The sequence below is a fragment of the Natator depressus genome, chromosome 3 (genome assembly GCF_965152275.1).
Source record: "Natator depressus isolate rNatDep1 chromosome 3, rNatDep2.hap1, whole genome shotgun sequence".
Lineage (NCBI taxonomy): Eukaryota > Metazoa > Chordata > Testudines > Cheloniidae > Natator > Natator depressus.
The window spans coordinates 3,364,941-3,376,213 of NC_134236.1; the positions used below are offsets into that span (position 1 = coordinate 3,364,941).

An 11,273-nucleotide genomic window follows, 5' to 3' on the forward strand; every position below is an offset into this window, starting at 1 on the left:
CAAGGCCGTTCCGGGGATGGGGGATGGGCGGTGGGTTTGGTCAAGGCCGTTCCGGGGATGGGGGATGGGTGGCAGGGTCAGTCCGGGCCCGTCCCTCCAGGGCCCTGGGTGGGTCTGGCTGAGGTGCTGTCCCCATGGGCGTCTCTATTCGGGCCATGCACCGTGCTGACCGGCGTGATGGTAGCCCCGGCTCTGGCCTTGGGGTGGCCGAGGCTGGTGGTGCTGGCTGGCCGTGGCTGACGGTTGGCTAAGGTCTGAGTCTGGGGCTGGTCGGGGCCATAACCCGGCCCCGCCTGTCACTGCTGCAGATCGTGGTGCTGTGGAGCTGCGAGAAGCCCCCGCCCCCGAGGAGCCGGTGGCCGTCCGTCCCTGTGCCCTTCAGCGTCGTGGAAGGGGAACACAAGGTAGGGGGGCCCCGGGGCTGCGGCACTGCTGGAGGTGGGAGGGCAGGGAGGGGAGCAGTGGCTGGGGTTTGGGGGTGGGGGTGCGTGGTCGCAGTGGCTGGGGTTTGGGGGTAGGGGTGTGTGGTTGCAGTGGCTGGGGTTTGGGGGTGTGTGGTCACAGTGGCTGGTGTTCGGGAGGTGGCTTGCTGGGATTAGGGGGTGTGGTCACAGTGGCTGGGGTTTGGGGGTGGGGGTGCATGGTCTCACTGCTGGGGTTTGGGTGTGGGGGTGTGTGGTCGCACTGGCTGGAGTTTGGGGGTGTGTGGTCGCAGTGGCTGGTGTTTGGGGGGTGGCTTGCTGGGATTAGGGGGTGTGGTCACAGTGGCTGGGGTTTGGGGGTGAGGGTGCGTGGTCGCAGTGGCCGGGGTCTGGGGGGTGGCTTGCTGGGATTAGGGGGCGTGGTCACAGCGGTTGCGGTTTGGGGGTGGGGGGGTGTGGTCGCACTGGCTGGGGTTTGGGGGTGGGGGTGTGTGGTCGCACTGGCTGGAGTTTGGGGGTGTGTGGTCGCAGTGGCCGGTGTTTGGGGGGTGGCTTGGGGATTAGGGGGTGTGGTCACAGTGGCTGGGGTTTGGGGGTGGGGGTGTGTGGTCACAGTGGCCGGTGTTTGGGGGTGGCTTGCTGGGATTAGGGGGTGTGGTCGCAGTGGCTGGGATTTGGGGGTGGGGGTGCGTGGTCGCAGTGGCCGGAGTTTGGGGGTGTGTGGTCTCAGTGGCCGGTGTTTGGGGGGTGGCTTGCTGGGATTAGGGGGCGTGGTCGCAGTGGCTGGGGTTTGGGGGTGGGGGGTGTGGTCACAGTGGCCGGTGTTTGGGGGTGGCTTGCTGGGATTAGGGGGTGTGGTCGCAGTGGCTGGGATTTGGGGGTGGGGGTGTGTGGTCGCAGTGGCTGGTGTTTGGGGGGTGGCTTGCTGGGATTAGGGGGCGTGGTCACAGTGGCTGCGGTTTGGGGGTGGGGGTGCGTGGTCGCAGTGGCCGGAGTTTGGGGGTGTGTGGTCTCAGTGGCCGGTGTTAGGGGGGTGGCTTGCTGGGATTAGGGGGCATGGTCACAGTGGCTGCGGTTTGGGGGTGGGGGTGTGTGGTCGCACTGGCTGGGGTTTGGGGGTGTGTGGTCGCAGTGACTAGTGTTTGGGGGGTGGCTTGCTGGGATTAGGGGGTGTGGTCGCAGTGGCTGGGATTTGGGGGTGGGGGTGCGTGGTCGCAGTGGCCGGAGTTTGGGGGTGTGTGGTCGCAGTGGCTGGTGTTTGGGAGGTGGCTTGCTGGGATTAGGGGGTGTGGTCACAGTGGCTGGGGTTTGGGGGTGGGGGTGCATGGTCTCACTGCTGGGGTTTGGGTGTGGGGGTGCATGGTCGCACTGGCTGGAGTTTGGGGGTGTGTGGTCGCAGTGGCTGGTGTTTGGGGGGTGGTTTGCTGGGATTAGGGGGTTTGGTCGCAGTGGCTGGGATTTGGGGGTGAGGGTGCATGGTCGCAGTGGCCGGTGTTTTGGGGGTGGCTTGCTGGGATTAGGGGGCGTGGTCACAGTGGCTGGGGGGGGGTGTGGCTGGCTGGGGTTCAATTGCTTTCTCTTTGCACAGACCATGAGCAGCCGTTTCTTCCCCTACGACCTCATCCGGACGGACGCCGTGCTGAGCCTGGATGAAGACACTGTCCTATCAACCAATGAGGTGAGGGCAACGGGGGGTCCAATAATCCCCATTGTCCCTCCCTGCAGGACGGGGGCACATCTCATAGCTGGGGGGGCAGGGTCCAGGGCTCGGATAGCCCCAGGGGCTGGCTGGGGGCAGCTTCAGTCGAGCGGGAGAGGTGGGAGGAGGGGCACCGGCGGAGCGGGGGGGGCTGGGGTAGGTCTGGAGGGCCCTGCGGTGCAGCGACAGAGCCGTGTACTGGACACTCACACAGCAGCTGACCGAGCTGCACCTGGCCATGTCCCACGCTGGTCATCGGCTACTCACAGCAGGTCAGACACTGGGATGCAAAAGGAAACGGCATTTGGGAACGGCCTGGGCCTGGGGAAAGCAGAAATTTCAACTCCATGCCCAAGCAGGGGCCGGAGAAGTGCTCTGATGCCGTGGTGATGGGCGACCTTATGAAAGCTGATCGCGGCAGGGCTCCTCTGGCCATGCATAAACGGCTCCGCTCCAGCAGGGGGCGCTGTGCCAGGGACGGGCCGTGCGGATCAGGCCCATCCGTGGGGGTCACACAGCTGTTTTTTACCCAGCAGAAGAGTTGGGGTCCGGTGCCGTTTGGCTGGGTTCTCGGTGAATAACGCAGCCTGGACCCTCAGGGGCAGGAGAGGTTGGCGCTGGGTGCGTGGCTGCTTCCATGCAGCCCCGGTTCCCAGCTGCCCCCTGGCTGGCCCTGTGTGCTGGGCACTGCTGTCAGGCGTTCTTCATAGAGCCTGGTGTGTGGTTCACAAGAGAACGGGCCAGGTTTCCCCCCGCACTCTCCCGGACCCGATGGGGAATTACAGACACCAAACCTCCCCAAGGGTGGCAGGGGGACTGTCCCTGTCATGGGCACGGGGCAGATCCGGCTCTGGGTGTGCCAGGGGAAGGGGAGACACCGGGTCCCTGAAATAGGGGGCAGGGGGTGCAGTGTTTCCCCTTCTGCATTTGTAGCCGGGGAGCCGGGGCAGGCTGACTCGGTCACAGCCAGCACGAGAGCTGGGCAGGGGAGCTGGGCGCCCTCCTGGAGGCACCATGTGGCGGCTTGGGGAGGGGGGGCTGCAGGCTGAGGCTCCCAGGCCACTGCCCCCCAGGGCTAGGCAGAGCCCCAGCCAGAGGTTCGGCCCAGGACACTGCGGGCCGGGCGGACGCAGCTGTGTTAGCCGCGGACGGTGGGGCAGGGTCAGTGCTGGGGCTGCTGTGCCGAGCCTGGCTTGTTAATCCTGGTTTCGTTCCTTTCCCGTCTCCCCCCCAACCTGCCCCCTGCCATCGGGGCCTCCAGGTTGACTTTGCCTTCACTGTGTGGTGCAGCTTCCCGGAGCGCATCGTGGGTTACCCAGCCCGGAGCCATTACTGGGACAGCAGCAAAGGCTGGTGGGCCTACACCTCTAAGTGGACCAACGAGTACTCCATGGTGCTGACGGGGGCGGCGTTCTACCACCGGTGAGCTGGGGCGGTGCACGCGGCCGGGAACCCGGCTCCGGGCAGGAAATCCCATGGCGCTGGGGGCTGCGTGCGACGTGCCGCTGGCCAGGCAAGGCACAGACGTTCGCCCTGCCTGGCAGAGCACCGGGCAGCCTCCTGCAGGCACCAGCCACGAGCGCTGCTGTACAGCGGGGCCAACGTACAGAGAGACTACCGCGAAGCAGTGGGGTGCTAGCGGGGCTCCCCGGGGACACCCCTGCAACCTCAGCTCTCCCGAACAAGGGCTCTGGCGGAGAGCAGAGCCTTCTCTGTAATCTCCCGCCCTTTGCAAGCCTTGTCCCTCCATTGCCACCCCCGCCCAGCTAACGGGGAGCCCCGGTGCAGACAGGCCACGGGCTTTGCCGGGTCTCGCCTCTCTCCCCGCTCAGAGCAGGTCTCCCTGATGTGCTGCACCCTCGTGCTAGCAGCTCCAGGAGCATCTCTGGGCAGAATGACTCTTGGTAAGACGATGGGCCAGACCCATCGCTGGCGCATCTCTGTTGCCTTGGGAGGAGCCCCACCAGGGCCAGTTTGGCCTGGGGTCTCACAACCCCCTCCCTCCCCGCTGGCACTCGCTGAATGCTGCCTGTTTGCCCTCTCCTTTGGCAGGTACTATCATTACCTGTACACCTTCTACCTGCCGGGCAGCCTGCACAGCATGGTGGACCAGATGGCCAACTGCGAGGACATCCTGATGAACTTCCTGGTTTCCGCAGTCACCAAGCTCCCGCCCATCAAAGTCACCCAGAAGAAGCAGTACAAGGAGACCATGATGCAGCAGGTTGGCTTCCCACCTCTTCCGACTGCCTCGAATGCATGGAATTGGGGACGGCCCTCGGCACAGAGAGCCCTGGCCCTTCAAGGGGGCCGGGGGCTCAGCTGCCCCTGTGCCAGGCCTCACCCACCTCCCCAGGTGGAGGGGATGGCTGCGAGGGTCAGGGGACTAAGAATCGGTATCTGGCCCCTTCGTCGTAGGACTAAGAACTGGGCTGGGCTATGGGGGCAGCCTGTGGACAGTCAGGGGAGCAGACCTGGAGTGAGCGTGCCATTGAAGAGTGAGAGTCCCACTGGGGAAGGGCCAGTGAGCAACCCGGAGCTGAGTAGGGTACGTCTACTCTGCATTGTGACAGGTTTCAGAGTAGCAGCCATGTTAGTCAGTATTTGCAAAAAGAAAAGGAGGACTTGTGGCATCTTAGAGACTAATCAATTTATTTGAGCATAAGCTTTCGTGAGCTACAGCTCACTTCATCGGATGCATGCAGTGGAAAATACAGTGAGGAGATTTATTATACCCAGAGAATATGAAAAAATGGGTGTTTACCATACACACTGTAAGGAGAGTGATCACTTAAGATGAGCTATTACCAGCAGGAGAGCGGGGGGGCGGGGGGGAACCTTTTGTAGTGATAATCAAGGTGGGCCATTTCCAGCAGTTAACAGGAACGTCCTGACGTCCCCAGTGCCCAGAGGGGTTCGGAGCTGGAGTCCCTGTTCACGCCCCTCTGCGTGTGGGATGGAAGTGAAGAGCGGAGCCACCATCTTCCTTATGTCCCCCTGCCCTGTCCCAGCGGGTCCCCAGCTCCGTCAGGACACGAGGGCCCTGGTGTCACTCCATTGCCCCCTGCTTTGATCCCCATCCGCCCTCCCCACTGCACAGCGCAGCCCTGCTCCCCTTTGTGAATGCAGTGCCCTGGGCAGTCCCTCAGGCCCAGCCCCTCCAAGGTATCCCGGCGCCTAACTCCCCGTGGTGCCTGTCAGAGCCAGCTGCCCAAATACCGCTGAGACTCTGGCCTTAGGGCCTTGCTTGTTCCTCCAGAGGGTTCACTGGTGCATGGTGCGCATCCCCCGTAGGCTGACTGCGGCGTGGCCCTCAGCCGGTGCCAGCCTGGGGAGCCGGCGACTGGCGCAGGGGATCCAGCCGGAACCTCCCTGGTGCAGCAGAGAGCCCTGCCCCGGCCCCTGCCCCGGCGCGCCCTGGGACGAGGGCGATTCCCTCGCTGGGTGGGGAGGGGCTTGGGGCTGGCGCGGGGCTCAGAGTCCAGCTCTCCCCTGCTGCCGTTACTTTTCGGGTCCCTGCACTGACCCCTTGCGGCACCGGCCCGGCCCTGCACCGCCCGCTGCGGAGCCGGAGCTTGCGGCACATCGAAATGTCGCTACGTTTTCCAAAGCGGCCTCGGATTTCCGGGTGCCGGCTGGGGGCACCAGGGGCCTGATTCTCAGCGGAGCTGAGCACCCACCGGAACCTGAGGCTCAGGCCTAAGTGCCTCCAGCGGGCACCCCAAATCGGAGGCTGCTGCTGAAAACACTGGCCACAGCCTCAGCCAGCTCAGCTCCCGGCCCTTCCCGACTTGTGCTGCTCTCAGACCCGGTGAATTAGCTACTGCCCAGGCAGCCCGCGGCTGAACAGAAGGGCCGATTTCTGGGGTGACAGGGGCAGGCTGCATTGTGCTGAATGTGTTTGGGGCTGGTCGTCAGGACGCCTGGGTTCTGTGCCCAGCGCGGGTGCTGGTTTGCTTGGTGAGCTCACCTGGCTGCACCTGGTTCCCCGTGTCTGGGATGGGGGTGGTGGGCAGTGCGTTGTACAGCTGTGCAGTGAAATCTGTCTAGATACGATTCGTATCTGGCCCCTTCACCGCAGCCTCTGAGCTCCTTGCTGTATCTCTGTCCACAGCCCCCTGAGGTAGGAAAGTGCTGTTCTCCCTTGTGTGCACATGGGGAAACTGAGGCAGAGAGACTTACCAGAACAGGGAATTAAAGCTGGGTCACCTATGGCCCTGTCTAGCGCCCCCCACTGGGCCACCCTTCCTCTAACAGGCTCCGTCATTCCTGCAAGGCTGCCGTGCCCTGGGCGTTTGAGTGACGTCCCAGAGCTCCAGCACGGTTGGTGACCTCCCGCCTCTTGCGCTCAGGGACCCTCTCCCACCTTCCCTCCCCAGGGCTCTAAGACGTCCCACTGGGCCGACCCGGAGCACTTTGCCCAGCGCCAGGCCTGTATGAACTCCTTCGCCAGCTGGTTCGGCTTCATGCCCCTCGTCCATTCGCAGATGCGGCTGGACCCCGTCCTCTTCAAAGACCAGGTCTCCATCCTGCGCAAGAAGTACCGGGACATCGAGAGGCTGTAGAGCTGCCGAAGCCCCGGACGGAGAGTGAGAAGGGGGTGAGGACCCCCCCAAAGAAGACTGCAGAGAAGGGACTCCCTCTTGGGAGCCACGGAGGCTTGGCCTGAGGGGCAGGGCCTGGCTGTGGGGCACAAGCAGGGAGACGGCCGCTGGGCCTGGCTCTGGGGTTAAACCTCTGGGGACAGTCGGAGGCTCGGGATGCAGAGCACAGAGTCCAGGGGCAGTTCTGTGACTGCTCGCTCCGTGGCTCCTGTCGCTGATTGGTTCTGGTTTGATCCCGCTTCCAAGCCAAGAATCGTGTCTCCTCTCTGGGCCCGCGAGCTGCGAGTGCAGACGGAGCCGCACCGAGACGCCCGCTCAGCCACTCCCTGATTTTATCTTTAGCTGCCTTTTACCTTGGTTGCCCAGCAAGGGCTCAAAGCCCTTTTCCTCTGGGTGCTTCGCACACAACGACGTCCCCATCCGCAGGTCTGGCCCGTCAGAGAGCGGCCAGGGGCCGAGCCTCCCTGCCGGGCGAGCGTGGGAGCCCAGGGAATCCGAGGGAGAGCCGAGTGCACTGCCCTGTGGTCCCCACGCCGTGCCTGTGGAAGAGGGAGAGATCTGAGTGGGGCACAAGGGGCTGCCACGCACTGAAGGGGGCAGGGAGCAAAGCCCCAGGGGTGTCAGCCCCAGCAGATCCCCCGCCCCGCGCTCGCAGGGGTGGTAGAGAAGAGTCACACCGCTCCGTGTCTGCACCAGCTCAGGGCTTGACTGCGGAGCCCCGGCAGGTCGTTCTGTGTCTGGACTAGGCAGAGGGGACATCTCCCCTCCTGCCCCCTTCCAACAGGTGTCCCCACTACATCCCGCCAGCCCCTGGGCATGGGGGATCCCACGGCAGCCCCCAGCAGATCTTCAGCCCAGAGCCAGCTCTCCCGTCTAAATCTCCCCTGGAACGGACGGGAGGAGGGCTGGCGAGGGTGGCTGAGCTGCAGGCGTGCGGGCGGGTGAATGGGGTCTGCGTGGGAGGGCGAGGTTGCTGAGGGGGCAGGGTGGGAGCAGGCATGAGGAGGGGGGCAGAGAAGTGAGAGGCCCCCAGCAGGTTCTGATAAGCTGCAGAGAAGCCGGGAGCTCCACGGGGCCCATCGTCCCAGCCGTGGTGAGTCAGCTTCGTTTCCTCCTCCTCCAGGGAGCTGCCCCTCCCTCCGTGGGGGGATCTGGATCAGGGGCAGGGAGAGCTGGTTGGGGGCTCTCTGCAGAGCTCATCGGGGGCAGAGGGAGGTGCAGAGGAGAGGAACTGTCAGACATTCGCTCAGAGCCTGGAGCGCAGGCTTGCCATGACCGTACTCGGACACTAAGGCACAGGTGTGGGTCCACGGTGGGTGTGCGGGGTCCCACGTGGTCTCCGAGGGCCAGTGTAAACCCTCCCCATCGCCGCTTTATCCCTGTATCGGGGGTGGGCTGCAGAGGCATCGTTCAGGGAGCGAGTCACTGGCTGGCAGCGATGGGCCGGCGAGTCGGTCCCGAAGCCAGGGAGGAGCCCGTGCTGCTGCGTGCGCCAGGGTCCCGGCGTGAACTCCTCATCGTCACCCCCAGAGGTCAGTGGCGGCGTTGCTCCAGCCGCCTCCGGCATGCACAGCGATGAGATGACAACGGGCTAAGGAGACCGAGCCGGAGGGCCGGGGAGGCAGGTGCCGGGGTGAGACCTGCTCCCTCCCGGGAGCCGCCTGATGAAGAGTCAGACAGTACAGGCTAGAGCCCTGGGAGCCAGACGCCAGGTTAGTTACAATGAAATAACTGAGGCCTCCAGAGAGCAATCGGCCGCAGGTGCCTGCAGGAGAGGGGGAGGAAAACCTCTTGCCACTTGCCCCTCCCCTTCTCACCAGCTCTGTCCGGCCCGGCTCCATCAACAAGGTAGCAGCAACAGCAATCTGTACTCATTCCCTATGGGTTCAGTGTTGTAGGGACACATTGGTAACTTCCAATGATCTTCTTTAGTGGCAAATAAAGAGTGAAACACCAGCCTTAGGCCTGAGCTACGCTTGGGGTGGGGGGTTTGAACTAATATGCTCAACTTCAGCTACACAAATAGCGTAGCTGAAGTCGAAGTATCTTAGTTCAACTTACCTGGCCATCCTCACAGGTCAGGGTGGAAGTAGCAAGGGGCTGGCTCCAGGTGTCCTCGTTCCCACCTGCCCACGGTGCCGGCTGCCCTGTCTCCCTGCCCCAGTTCAGCCAAAGGTGGGGGCTGGAGGTGGGCTTTGAGAAAGGCGACGGGCTCCCCGCCCTGCCCCAACGCTCTGCTCGAATGTGTCTTGTGCAGCAGCAAAATCAGAACGTTTTATAGCGACTCAGATGTAAAACCCCCTCCTAGGAACACCTGTAAATGCCCGTTTTGTATCAGGATTTGTTGAATTAAACTGAACCGAGACTTTGTCAAGGGGCCTGTGCTGTGGTTTCTGTTCAGGGCACGGCCACGGTGTGTTTGACCCCAGCCCCGTATTGCCCTGGTCAGCGAAAACCTCTGGAAGCTGCGTGGGAGTGGCAGACTCGGGCCAGAGCAGTGACGTCAGAGTTTAGCCTGGTTCTTGCCCTGCCCCAATCGTCAGAGAACCACCCAGCCCCTCCACGAGCGCAGGGAAGAGACACGAGTCTCACAGGCCGGAGCTGAGCCCTTGGGGCCAGCTGAACGTTTCCTTGGTTCTGGTGAAGGTTAGCTGTGCCGTTGAGCCCCAGATCCTGCCGTCCGTAGTTAGGCAGAGCTGCCCGGTGAAGGGCTGCAGGAACCAGCCCTGAGCAGGGCCCCATGGCTCAGCAGCAGGGGCGCTGTGTGATTTAGGCCTTGTGTATGCTAGAGAGTTTAAATGGCAACAGTTCTGCCGACAGAGGGCTACTGTCAAGGCTATTTCAGCAGAGGGCGTTCACATGGCATCAGATTGAAGGTGCAAAAGACGTGTGGCTCCGTGGGCTGGCACCCCAGTGTCCCCTGTGCCACCTTCTGACACCTGGTGGGGAATTTTGGCTGTGTCTTGTGGGATATCCGCACTCCTCACAGGGAATTTGGGACTGTGGGGTCGAATTCCCATAAATCCCGTGGTACTATTCCATAATCTACTCTTATTCGCTCTGTTTTCAGCCGCACTGCTGAAACCATGGACGAAGCACTGAGCAGCAATGCTCTGGGGTCCATTTTAAGGCCGGGACAAGGCATTCTCTTGTATTTGCAAGCCCACCGTGCTCAGAGACATGGTACCGAGGATGAGTGGGCAGCAAAAGACATTGTCCAGCCGCGACAAGCATTTGCCGACCAACAGGCGCTGAGCGGTGGCATTGGGGCGTGATGCAGAACTAGGCCGACCAGCAGAACTTTTGGACATGGGAGGCCACATCCCTGGAGCTATGTGCCAGGCTCGCCCCGGCCCTGCAGCACCCAGGCACTGAGACGGCAGCTGCCCTGACTGTGAGGAAATGGGTGCTGAGAGCCAGGTGGGAGCTTGCAGCCCCACATTGCTATCAGGCAGCAGACAAGGAGTTTGCTGCTGGGAAAAGCCACAAGGAGGGTGATTGTCATCCAGGTGCGCAAGGCCAGTAAACGTGTCCAGCTGCACAGCAATGTGACTGGACAGTGTGCAGGAAATCATAGATGGAGTCAATGAAATGGGCTTCCCTGGCTGGGCAGGGGGTGATAGACGGACTGCACATTCCAATCCTGCCTCCTTCCCTACTTGCCTTTGAGGGGGACTCCTCCATGGTTGAGCAAGCTTTGGTGGAGCACCAGGGATGATTTACTGAACAGAGCATAAGAGCAGCCATACTGGGTCAGACCAAAGGTCCATCCAGCCCAGTATCCTGTCTTCCCACAGTGGCCAAGGCCAGGTGCCCCAGAGGGAATGAACAGAACAGGGAATCATCAAGTGATCCATCCCCTGTCGCCCATTCCCAGCTTCTGGCAAAGAGAGGCTAGGCTACTGACACTTTGGCTGGGGTGGGAAGGTCCATGGTGCTTTATCTTTAGGAACACAGCACCTCTCGACAGGTTGAAAGCAGGGTCGATTCTCCCAGACTGGCCTATTGGCATTAATGGGTTCCAAAGCCCACTTGGAGTCTCAGGGATCAGGGCCACCCTTTGCTCCCCTGGCTCATGAAGCCTGACACCAAGCTGGTGGTGGATTCTCCGTCACTGATCATTTTAAAATAAAGATTAGATGTTTTTCTAAAAGATCTGTTCTGGTTCAACCAGGAATTAATTCAGGGCCATTCTCTGGCCTGTGCTATACGGGGCGGGGTGTGTGTGTGTGTCAGGCTAGATGGTCACAGTGGTTCCTTCTGGCCTTAGAATCAATATCTTTGTGATGGGTTGTCACACCCGGGGTGCAGGCTGGGAGCTATGGGGACTGCTGTGCTCCTTCATTCTCCTAGCTGGGCTGGCCCTTTTTCACACTGCTTAGTTGGAGATACAGCTGGCCTCCACAGGCCCTGTTATCACCCAGCCTGACAGTAGGTGGTACCACACCCCCAAACTGAGCTACCTGAATGCAAACAGCAGACACCAGGCAATTTCCCAGCTCCCCGGGCTCACCTCCCCCTCTCCCCCCCGAGTATAAACCCAAAATT

The 11,273-nt window shown here is 62.2% G+C and overlaps 1 protein-coding gene across 1 annotated transcript in view; it reads left to right on the top strand.

Annotated features, from left to right (window-relative positions):
- Window positions 1–7,866, top strand: part of LOC141984047 (exostosin-1-like) — a 169,618-nt gene extending 161,752 nt beyond the window's left edge. The window contains exons 7-11 of the mRNA XM_074946986.1: window positions 309–404; window positions 2,011–2,100; window positions 3,383–3,543; window positions 4,174–4,345; window positions 6,501–7,866. Of these exons, the coding sequence (XP_074803087.1) occupies window positions 309–404; window positions 2,011–2,100; window positions 3,383–3,543; window positions 4,174–4,345; window positions 6,501–6,686 (705 nt within the window). The 3' untranslated portion in view covers window positions 6,687–7,866. The remainder of the gene's footprint in view (window positions 1–308; window positions 405–2,010; window positions 2,101–3,382; window positions 3,544–4,173; window positions 4,346–6,500) is intronic.
- Window positions 7,867–11,273: the final 3,407 nt, after the last annotated feature.